The sequence below is a fragment of the Ipomoea triloba genome, chromosome 5, assembly GCF_003576645.1.
Source record: "Ipomoea triloba cultivar NCNSP0323 chromosome 5, ASM357664v1".
NCBI classification, from domain to species: Eukaryota; Viridiplantae; Streptophyta; class Magnoliopsida; order Solanales; family Convolvulaceae; genus Ipomoea; species Ipomoea triloba.
In genome coordinates this window covers 26733523-26745567 of record NC_044920.1, presented here as the reverse complement: position 1 = coordinate 26745567, position 12045 = coordinate 26733523, and the positions used below count along the sequence as shown (strand labels likewise).

Sequence of the window (12045 nt, the reverse complement as noted above, 5' to 3'; positions counted from 1 at the left end):
TAAAAAGAAAAAAAATATGTTCCACCCACTTTTCTATGACTTTCTGGCTAAGAAATTATTTTGTAATTATTTTAGTAAAAGACATAAATATTATACATACTCTTACATTAGTTTATACCACATTTTCTATGTCATCCCTTGATTCAGTCAAAAAAAAAAGAATGAGACATGGTTTTTATTACTTTATTTTCATCTTCCTCTAATAAAATTAAGATATAATGAGTTCTACTATATGGACTAATAAATCTTACTTTCTAAATTTTACTCACTGATATGACAGACACAGATAAGCTACTTTTTTCATGTGGATTTCAATACAAGTGTCTACATCAAGATTTTTGTGTATGAGAGTAGAAAATGAAAGTAGATATAATATTTTTCTTAAGATATATGGCTAAAATTTTAGAGTTCTATCATGGAAACTTGCAAATTCTACTCCATCAATTATATTTCTTGATGTGATAAGTCTGGATATGACATTTTCATCTTATGGTCCAAATAAATTATCTAATGAAGTATTTTTATTCCCGAAATTTTAGTCCTTTGATATATTTATCATTTTCGTAAAAGATAAGAAGAGCAAATTGTGGTAGACGTCAACGTCGGGGTCGTAGCCTGTTGCGTCCAGCAGGGAGCAAAAACCGAAAGATCTACCAAAAGTTTGTGCCTCGTCTTTCCACTTTCAAAATAGCATTAACTAAATCATTATCCTTTTTTTGTGGAATATATAGCATGTGTAATGTGTTATACAACGTTTCTAATTTCCTTACAAAGTCATTTTCATTTATTAATTTCTTTTGGAACAAGTGTTAGATGTGGTTGTCCTTATGGTTTAGTGACACCTGATGTCCTGATTTACACTCCTATATGAATTATGGATGTGAGTTCGAGTCTCAGTGGAGTCAATTGTTGACACTGCGTGCTCTCTATATTGTAACAGAGACAGTAGTACTCAAGAAAAAAAGTATTAGATGTGGTTAATTTGTAGTTTTTTTCTTTAATAATTGGTCATTCATCTTAAAATGTGTATAATTAAATTATTAAACAAGAAAACAATATGTAATTTGAATTTTTTTTTGATTTCTTTTAGTACAATTTAAATTGAAAATATTTTATTTTATTTTTTCAAATTAGCATAGGAAAAGAAATGACAACTCCTATTACATACTATTAACATTTTGTACGTGTGATGCTCGAAATTTCATATGAATCATTTTGAAAGTAAGTAAAAGTTATGATTAAAGTATAAATAGTGATAAGTTATAATGAGAATAATGATGATTTTTAAAAGTAAGAGTGTGATATAAAAATGCTGATAATATTATAATTTGGGACTGGAGTGGTCCAAATTGTGAATGTAGCTAAGGCTGCCGTCCTATTATTATGCAAATAAAGTGTTGTCTGGGTTGTGTCGGGCGGTTTAATGCCCCCTGCCATTAATCCACTATGTTTATTGTTCCAAAAAAAAAAAAAAAAAANCCCCCTGCCATTAATCCACTATGTTTATTGTTCCAAAAAAAAAAAAAAAAAAGAAGTTCATAAAGCACACAGACACGTGGCATGCAAATACATTTTGGTGGTCATATAATTGTTGCATTTTAAAAAACAATATCATTCAATATTTCACTGTTTGTTTCTGATGCTGTATATAGTATTAATTAAAGTATTCTCCTTTTTTTTTTTCTTTTTTTTTCTTTTCTTTTTTCCTGCCTTTGAAGTCCTGATCTTTTTATTGGTTAAACTGTTAAAGGTTGCTTAGATATTTTGGGTGTGTTTATTAATTATTCTTTTAGTAGATTTTTCAATCTAAGGTGTGTTTAGAAAGTAAAAGAAAAAAAAATAAAAATTATTTTTCGAATTTTTAGTATTTGGCAATGGAAAAAAGGAGGGAGGGGCGAAATTGTAGTGAATGAAAAATTCGAGTCACGTATAATCCGATTTCGCGCGTGTACATGTTAGTGAAGGCAATGCGATAATTCGTTAATTCTATAACCTCGTTTGCAGCTGGGATTTGAAACTTCTTATATTCTCCCCTCTTTGAGTCGCCAATGTAAGAATATGTTTGTTATAATTAAGGATAATAATTTAATAAGAATTAGACATTTGTGAGTTATTGCACAAGAACAAAGTCAACAACTTAGTTTTTATCAAAACTTTCTAAGTCAAACTGTCCGTCACACACAACTTTCTTTGTGCGTGTGGCTTGCATCTCTTGTATGATTTACAAGTTAGTAAACAATAGTGAAATTTATTTATGGTGTTTTTGGCTCTAACATTAGAATCAGAATAATAATAAAAACTAAATACTTGATAATGATAATGAATTTTAAAAGGATACGTCTTTTTGTTTAATTTGGTAATACACAGGAATTAGAATCTAAATAAATAAATAGTTAATTAAAATTATATATATATATATATATATGTATGTATGTATATATATATATGCACACAGACACATGCATGCATATTAAATTTTCATATTTAATGCATAGATAACGATTTTTTCTTTATTTTTGATTATATTGTTCAAAAGTATGAGAGTAGAAAGATAATGTGTTAATGTATTATAATTACTAAATGATTTGAATTCAAATGGTAGAATAACAAATATAATAATTAATATCAAATTTTATAATAGGATACAAAAGTCCTGAACCAAATGTTACCTTAATATACACTCTAAAATAGTAGTTGGCTAGATGCAAATCTATTTAATTAAAAAATAATAATTATTTTAGTAAAAGATAGAGCAAATATATAGATTATTGGTGACGAGGTTTAATTAGCGTTATCTTCAAAAAAAAAAAAAAAGTTTAATTAGCGTTGATGGCCGTAGACATCAACATCAGGGTCGTAGCCTGTCGCGTCATGAAGGGGCAACAGCCGAAAGATCTACCAAAAGTTTGTGCCTCGTCTTTCGGCTTTCAAAAATAAATCATTGTCCTTCTTGTGGAATATGTAGCATGTGTTATACAAGTCCCTAATTTCTTTACAAAGTCATTTTCCCTTATTAATTTCTTTTGGAATAAGTGTTAGATACAGTGAACTATGTAATCTAAATAAATAAACAAGTGTTGATTGGTCATTTATACGAGTGGTATTGTGCATTGATAAAGAATTTATTGTGTATTACTGAAAAAAGTTTGCATGTTCTCACTTTAAAAAATGTTTTTACCTGAAAATAAATAAACATACATGCATACATACATGTATACATATACATATATATGTGTGTGTGCGCGCGCGCACGGATGTTCATATGAGAATCAACATCCTCATGAGTTCATGAAAATTAATCTGGTGCATTAAAAAATATATCTATAGATAAAATTAATTAGGATAATTAAAAACTCGTGTCTGAATATTAAACATGTGTTCTGTGAGACATAGGAACATGTTTCATATAAACACGCGCGTTTTTAATTCCCCCAATTAATTTCATCCATGTATATATATATATATATATATATATATATATATATATATATATATAAATGTAATTGTTCCTATAGACTCATGGGGAGCGGAGGTTGGTGACTTTGTTCAGTTGGACCACTTTGTATGTGATGGTATAAGACTAATAGTCCAATAAGTTTGATAGGTTTAATGAGAACAATAATCGAAAAGATAAATTCAGAATATAATTTCGACCTACGAAATTAACTGTGTCAAAGTGTAATTGAAAAATCTAACTCGGCCAAATCAATTGATAATTATTACTAGTTGTTGCAAACTAAATGGATATATGAATGAATTATCATAATAACTAGTTAACTAAGGCTATTATCCTATATTAAGGGGCATGAATTTCGATTATTCGACCATAAAATGATCATGAAGGTCCCATTATCACACAATTATGTCATTATGAAGGGTCATGAATACAGAATACATACAACATATTATTCCTCTATAAAATTGCGTACAATTAAGGAGGAAAAAAGACAACATCCTCATACTCGACCATAATTCCTTTACACTCCTAAATTTCATGACATTACTCTTAGTTCAAACTTTTTAACGAACACTCCAAAAACTAGAGTGAAATTTGGGTTGTCGCCACACAAAAGGCTCATATTTTCACCTTTACAATTTGCAGTAAAAATTATAGTGAATTTTTTTGTTGGTTTCATCATTAATATCTTGTACAACATGCTCAATTAAGAGAGTGTTAACAAAAATTAAACTTGTGATTTTTAGATATGAAAATCATAATTCATCCACTCAATCATATTTTTGAAGTTTGATGTAATTTTTAATACTCTAATTACATGTTTGTCTTTTTTCTTGGATGTATTTTAGCCACCTTGTACAGATATTGTTGATTTGTTTAAGTTAATAATATATTCTTAAAAACTGAAACTGTCAACCACCGCTTCTATAATTCTTTTTGATACACGGCAATACGGCCGCAATACACATCTCACTTGAAATCGCAAAGACTAAATAAATAAATAACGAAACAAGTTGGCAGACAGTCCATACTACACTGTCGTACAAAGACTACAAATGATTATTTAATTATTATTATAATGCATGTCTTTGTGACATAGTGATACGAAGTGGCTCTCTTAAATGGGAGGTCATAAATTTGAGCATCAATGGTGAGATAATATTAACTCTATGTGTTTCAATAAGTAAAAATTATTAGAATGTATGTTATCTCAATGAAAACCTTATCATGAATTAATAATAAGAAATTTACGTATCTAAAAAAAAAAGATGCTACGACAAAAAGTGATAATTATAGGAGTTTCTAGCATGGTACTTACAAATACTATCCAAGTCATGAACTAACCATATATACAGTAATAATTATATTATGTACTTGTATTTAGTATATTATGTTTGTATACATGTTGCAATTAACATATTATATACTTTAATTTTTTGTACAATTACATAATTTGTTACTAAAATATACATAATATATTAATTACATATATATAATTTTTGGACCATGACTCACAATGTGTGTGGTAGAATGTAGTCTATAGTATAATTTGTGATCATACTTATACCCAATTATAATAATAATAATAATAATTTATTATTATTATTATTATAATAAATGGACGTGTGATGTTTAATCGGGTTTGGAATAGATAGATTCAGGTTTGATATTGCTACATGAGTTTTAAGACCACATACTCTTCAGGTATTAATTATAAATAGACGTGTGATGTTTAAACGGGTTTGGAATAGATTCGAGTTTGGTATTGCTACGTGGGTGTATGAGTTCGTTGTTTGTTGAACTTTTTAAGCCACTTAAACTTTATCTTTTGTATAAATTTATGTTTTTATTATAGGATAATGTTTCTAAAATCTTGCTTTCATGGTACCATTTGTAAAGATGAAAGAATATATCATATATGCTTCCTCTACTTAATTTCCGCGTCAAATAATTCTACGCACCGACAACATTTTTTTAGGTGCAAAATGTTATTCATTTTCCTTTTTTCAAAATTTTAAAATTCTCAACTTCATTGAAAAAAGAAAAAATAAAGAAAAAAATGTAAAGATATGCGAATCACGGATCTTATTTCTGCGACGCACTTTCTGCTCTGCAACGTCCACTTCGGTCTAGAAAAGATTATTTCAAGTTGTATAGCTCAGGTCTCAGGACCACTAGTTTATTATATTTTCTTTTGTTAATTATATTATAAAACGGAACAAAATACATAATAAAAAATTGTTATAAAATATACAGTAATAAATTAGGTCTCAATTCTCAACTCTCCAAGTGCGTGTGACTCAATTAATATTTTGAATTGGGCTTAGAGTCGTACAAATAATAAGAATTGAATTGGGCTTAGAGTCGTACAAATAATAAGAATTTTGGCTGCCTCATATTGGAAGTCCTCGTTACATCATAAATAATAAGTCATAATCCTACTTATATTATAAATACTAATTTCAATCCTCGTTACATCATAAATAATAAGTCCTAATCTTACTTATATTATAAATAATAATTTCAATCCTTATCGAACTTTTCGGTAGCTCTGTACTGGGTCTCTTTCTTAGGCCTTTTTTATCCAGTTACTCTCTTAGACTGGTTCTGGCACAGACCTAGTATATTATTCATCAGTCACATTTCACAATTTACCTTCTATATTTGTATCTTGGACAAGAGCGGTGGGAATTATTAAATTTAGCGGATGTTAGATTGATGTGAATGTTAAATTTTTAGAAATTTTAAATTCATGTGTTTGGTTAAAATTAAAGTATGTAATATAAAACTATTTGGTTTAGGGGTTACCTTTATATTTATGTATTTTAACAAATATTAAAATTAAAATAAATAAATAAGATAATATGAACTAAACATGAGAATATAAACTTTGAAATGTCGTATTCCATGATTATTATGTTATATAACTCGAACCAAACTCCTCGATTAAATTTATTTTTGTTGTTGTGGGGTTGGAATAATTCAAAAACTTTTTGTATCTGACGGTGTATAAATAAATGCAATATGCAATCATTTTATTGCTATTAAAACATTTAAAAGAAATAAAATAAAGAAATAAATAAAAATTGAATGATTCTCCGGCTTTCTCCCACTTCTCCACAGAAACACATTATATTCTCTCTCCGTATATATCCCGCTGCGTAGATTTCGCAATACGTAGATGACTCATGAAACGCAATTCCTCTGCATTCTTTGTCTTCTTCTTTCTCTCAATCTCCTTCATAATCATCCATCAATTCTTTCTTTTCTTCTAGATTTTACTCTCTCTCTCTCTCTGTATTTCTTCCTCTCCTTTCTCTTTTGCCCCTCCGGCAAACACAATTCTCAACTGAGTATTCACAATGGGGAGGAAGAACAGGGGACTAGCCAAAGGGAGGGCTTCCAGAATCGGGAGCTATTCAATTGCCTCTTCAATCTCCGATCCCAGTTCCGTTTCTTGCACAACTTTCAATATCCTTGCTCCCATTTACAAACGGCTCTGTAGCGAGGTTTGTTTCTCATCTTTTTTGTTTTTTTTTTGGTTATGTGGGAAGTAAAAATATCTGAGCTTTACAATCTGGGTGTTTCTGTGCCTTTTTCTTATTGTGGTTTTTGGTGAAATTACAGGACCCCAGTGTTAGAGAAAGCCATTTCAGGGGATTTTGGTTGGACAGGAATGAAAGAATCTTGGAATGGTTATTGTATGAAAGATCTTCCATCATTTGTCTTCAGGTAAAATTGAAGGGGAAAGATTTTATCTATCTCTCCCTCTCTCCCTTTCATTTGTATTAGTTTTCTAATTTAGGTTTTTTTGTAAATCAGTTTATTGCGCATTGTTTGTGACTATTCTTAAATAAGTTTATGCTTGTTTCTAGGAATTTTGGGTTGGGAATGAAGAGCTTGTTGATCTCTATGACAAGAAACTAGGAGATGCTGGATATGTTACTTTTAAGCTTGCCAGAACTAACAACCGGGGTGATGGTATGTGCTCTCATTGTTAGGGCTTTTTAATTGTCTGTCCTTGATTTGATTGTTAATTCTGGCATCAATTTTCTAAGATTCTGAGAAACTAGAATGCTGAAGCTTTTGTTAGTTGTCCTTTTATTTTCTTGATGTTAAAGTCAGGCTTTTGCTGTATTTGATAAACAAGTATTGCTTAGAATAAGAGTCTCTGATAGTGTGTCATAGTGCTCTTGATTGAAACTCATTAACATGGCCCCAATTATCTTCAACTTGTCAAACTTGTTGCTTCAATAGCACTGAATCCATGTGACTTACTCCACTTATTCAGAAGACAACTGTGGTTTGGTTTGATTTGTATCCACTTGGGACCCTTTCCTTAACAACAGCATTCCCATTGGCCTTTTTCTTGGGTTTTTGGTGGCACTTTTTGCAACTTTCGTGTGAGGTGGACGAGATTTAAGGGTTTTCGTTATTTAAAAAAAAAATATATATATATATCGGAGCAAGTAATGGCCATGTGAGCATGGGGGGGTGGCTGCGACCCTGAAAGTTGTTTTTTTTTTTTTTTTTTTTTTTTTTTTTNTTTTTTTTTTTTTTTTTTTTTTTTTTTTAAATATACTTTAAAAATTTTCTTTTTCTTTCTCTTCCCTACAACTCAGAAATGTGATGGAAAAATCCAAATTTGGGTTCTACCATTGAGCTTGCCCTAAACCTTCATTGCCCGAATGCCTTATTATCTTTTCCATTTATTGTCTTTCTATGAGATCTTTAACTAATTTTCAACAACCTAAAATGTCATATATGAATACCCTTCGAGGAAGGTTAAGGGTTGGTAATGCAGTGAGGCAATTCTATTTGGGAACTCTTCAATTAGAAAGCTTGTTATTTGCAATTTGCATAAATGACCGTGTTGCCGATTTAAGTCACTCTTTATTGATCAACAGGTCTGCTGACTGCTGTACATAAGGATTACTTCAGGGTTATAAGCCACCAAGAGTTGCTTTTCAATGATTTTGGAGACCGTGTTGCACAGTTATTACATGTTGAGCTCGTATTACCCTGCTCACCGTGTCGAAATGGTAATGTTAGAAAAGAAATTCTTATAGTCAACACACACTTGCTGTTCCCGCACGATTCGAGTATTTGCTTGGAACGTCTGCGCCAGGTACTTGGATATTTCTTCTGCTGTTTATTTACCAAAAATAATTTAGCGAGTCAACCACTCACCTGTGCCATGGTTCACGTTTTTAGGTCTACAAAATATTGCAATATGTGGAATCATACCAAAAGGAAAATAAGCTTAATCCTTTGCCAATTATACTTTGCGGGTAACTTTTCTTTCTCACTCGGCGTTTAAGTAGTCCCATGTCTGCGAATTCTGCTCATATACGTTCTTATTGTTCACGTTTCTATAAAATTTTCAGGGATTGGAATGGAAGCAAACGGGGTCATGTTTACAAGTTCCTCAGATCTCAGGGATTTATATCATCATATGATACTGCACACCAGTATGCTGATGCAGATGCACAGAAGGTCTGATCCCCTCTCTCTTAGTCTTCATGTTGCTAGCTTCTCGTTGAGAATTTTTAACCAATTAGACCTCAAAAACTTAAGTCTCGTTTCATATTATTTTATGCAGTGGGTGAGCCACAGAAATCATCGAGGGAACATCTGTGGTGTGGATTTTATATGGCTTCTTAATCCTAACAAGTACAGGAAGTTGCTGAAAACAAGTTGGAGTCAGGCAGTCTTTGGAATGTTTAAGGTAGAGAGTATATTCTGTATATGATGTTTTCCTGGAATATTCTTTTCTTGAGCTCCATATATTTAACAATGGAATCTCTCCATTTTCAGTATCAACTCCGTCGTGCCTCTTTGACCGAAGAGGATGCATTTGCCTTTCTGAAGGCTGATAGCAGTGATGATTATATTTCATACTCCGATTTCTGTGAAGCTTTGCGGCAGGTAGTATTCAGCAACCGAACGTACATATATGTGTCTCCATACGTTTGTGCAATTGTGTGCTTGTAGAGAAAGATGAATCGCAATTTTTGGCTTTACTTTCCTCCCCCTTTACCTTAAAACAATAATACCTAATATGTTCGTTCCACTAATCCTGCAGCTTAGTTTGATCGGCAATCGCAATGGGCTGAGTATTCAGGAGACTAATGATTTGTGGGTTCAAGCAGATATTGATGGAAACGGTGTTGTTGATTACAAAGAATTCAAGGTATTTATCGAAATTCTGTTTTATCTCTAATGGTCTAGTGGCACCCAGTTGCACCCCCACATAGGAGGGGGTGGGTTCGAGCCTCAGTGGAGGCGATATTGGCTCTCTGTGCTTCATTTGGTTGAGAAAGTAGCTATGAACAGATACTACATTGTAACAGAGTCAATAGTACTAAAAAAAAAATAAAAATCTCTAGTCCATCTGGATAACCTGAAAGTGACCTTAGGGTGGTGTTTAAGAATAGCGCTTATGTCTCGTCTTTTGGGATTGCAGCAATGGATATGGAACCCGACATGGTCAGAACAAAGAGACGACCAATGGGACGACAGCGAAAATGCCATCGAGGAAGCCATCGGGTTTAGCATCCAGGACGCGGTTCTTTTCCCAAAGGAAGTAGAGAAAGGGATGTGGCCTGAAGACTATTCTCTCTCTGATCATGCCAAACTAACTGTTGTATTTTCACCAGTAAGAATGCCATGCTCTCAGTTAACCTGAGAAATATCCAATTCTTAACTGTTTTCCAGTGCAAATCACTCACTGGCTTATAGGTAGAAGAGATCATAGCCTGCTGGTTGGGGTGGAGGCAGGCTCAGAATTTTATTTTTTTCGTCACTAATTTTATATATATGTAAATATATGTTTATATATTCATCATATATATAAAAGTGTTCAGTCCCCAAATTTTTTACAGAAAATTGTCTACTACTGAGCCCAAAACCCATCAAAAATAGCAAAAGACTCAAACTTTCACTGCATTTCTTATTTTCTTTCAATCCGCAATTTCATTTCACTGGTTAGGCTTGATGCTGCCTGCGAGCTTTGGTTGTGAGCTTATGACCACTCCTTCAAATTCCCAAATCATCACCAGAGATTGAGAGGTAATTCAACTTTACTAAATTTAAATATTGATGATGAATTTTTTTTTTGTGTGTGACGAGAGAAATTAGCAGCTATTACTCAAAAGTATGCACCGACTAAGTATATTCCGTACTGATTTCTTGGGGTTATTAAGTTAACAGTCTGACCAGCTTGGCTGGTCATTTCATTGTTTTTGGTTGTTTAATTTGTGATGGTGTTTATTGTGTGTGCCATGGCAGGGGTTCTCATACTCCTTTGGGAGATTGAACGGTGGAGATTGTTGTGGCTTCCGAGCCAGCCATCCTGCATGAAAGCTTGTCAAGTGGGGGGACGTGTATATCATTTGAATCAGCGTCTACTGAAGAACGTTTAAAATTGGTTAATCGTGAATTCATTATGAATTAATAAGCTAAGATAAAGTTACTGTAATATAAGATTTGGTATACCTAACATCTTTCTTCGGTGGTTAACAAGACCTTGGACGTATTCATTCCAAACACATGAACAAATGAATTTGTTCGATACTTGTAGTTGTTTTATACTGAGTTAATTCCAGAAAGGGTCATTCGATTATTGATTTTTATCAAGTTTTGTCAATTAACTTTTAATTTGATCAAAGTTGGTCCCTTAATTATTGATTTTGTACCAATTTTACATTCTGTTAAATCTATATTAAATAGATGTTAAAATTGAGGGTAAAAATATAAAATCAAATATTTGAGCCTTTTATTAATCCCAATATATATATATGTGTGTGTGTGTGTGTGTATATATATATATATATATATATATATATATGGATGAGATTTGGTGAGAAGTAGGTCCTAGGTGAAACATGAGGTGAGATTTGAGTCATTGATCAAATCTAGATCAATGACGCATCTAGATCAATGACGCAAATCAATGAAAAAAAAAGCGCATCGTGAGAAGAAAGAAGCAAAGTGTAAAAATGGTGCACCTTAAGTGTTACAAGACGCACTTTAAGTGTTAAAATGACGCATCTTAAGTGTTACAAAAACGAACCTTAAGTAGTAAAATCATGCACCTTTAAGTGTTAAAATGGCGTACCTAAGTGGATAACTAACGCACCTTAAATATTTAAATGGCCCATCTCAAATTTTGAAAAGACGCACCTTACGTTTTAGAATGATGCACCTTAAGTTCTCAAGTGTATAACTGACACACCTTAAGGGGGCGTTTGGTTCGGGTTATCTAGGATAACAAAGGTTATATTTAGCTAGTTATACAAGATTCCTATGTTTGGTTGAGGTTATATAACTTTCCCAGGAAATATTATTTAACCTCCACATAAGCATTTTCTTAAATTTGGAGGGAATGTGATGCCATCCATTTCCTTAGGTAATGTAAGATTTCCATGAAATTTTACAAATTTTGCCCTTTCTACCATCACCCATTATAAACTACCTGATTCAATTTACAAAAAAGGGCGATATTGGCACCAACACTTGACGTGGTACATTCTATAAATGAATATATGAGTTCTTTAAACATGTCTGATGGAATTACATATTTCAGT

General features: G+C 32.0%; 1 protein-coding gene across 2 annotated transcripts; it reads left to right on the top strand.

Annotated features, from left to right (window-relative positions):
* Positions 1-6626: 6626 nt before the first annotated feature.
* On the top strand, positions 6627-11091 carry LOC116021028 (uncharacterized calcium-binding protein At1g02270). Of its 2 annotated transcripts, XM_031261621.1 has the most exons (12): positions 6627-6966; positions 7085-7189; positions 7333-7438; positions 8365-8585; positions 8672-8748; positions 8845-8953; positions 9060-9185; positions 9275-9385; positions 9543-9650; positions 9924-10115; positions 10449-10528; positions 10748-11091. In XM_031261621.1, the coding sequence occupies exons 1-11, from the start codon at positions 6820-6822 to the stop codon at positions 10452-10454; spliced, it is 1308 nt and encodes a 435-aa protein (XP_031117481.1). In that variant the 5' UTR covers positions 6627-6819; the 3' UTR covers positions 10455-10528; positions 10748-11091. The 2 variants fall into 2 exon arrangements, with proteins under 2 accessions (XP_031117481.1, XP_031117480.1); XM_031261620.1 differs by lacking the exons at positions 10449-10528; positions 10748-11091 and having other exon boundaries at positions 9924-10386.
* The last annotated feature ends 954 nt before the right edge of the window (positions 11092-12045 follow it).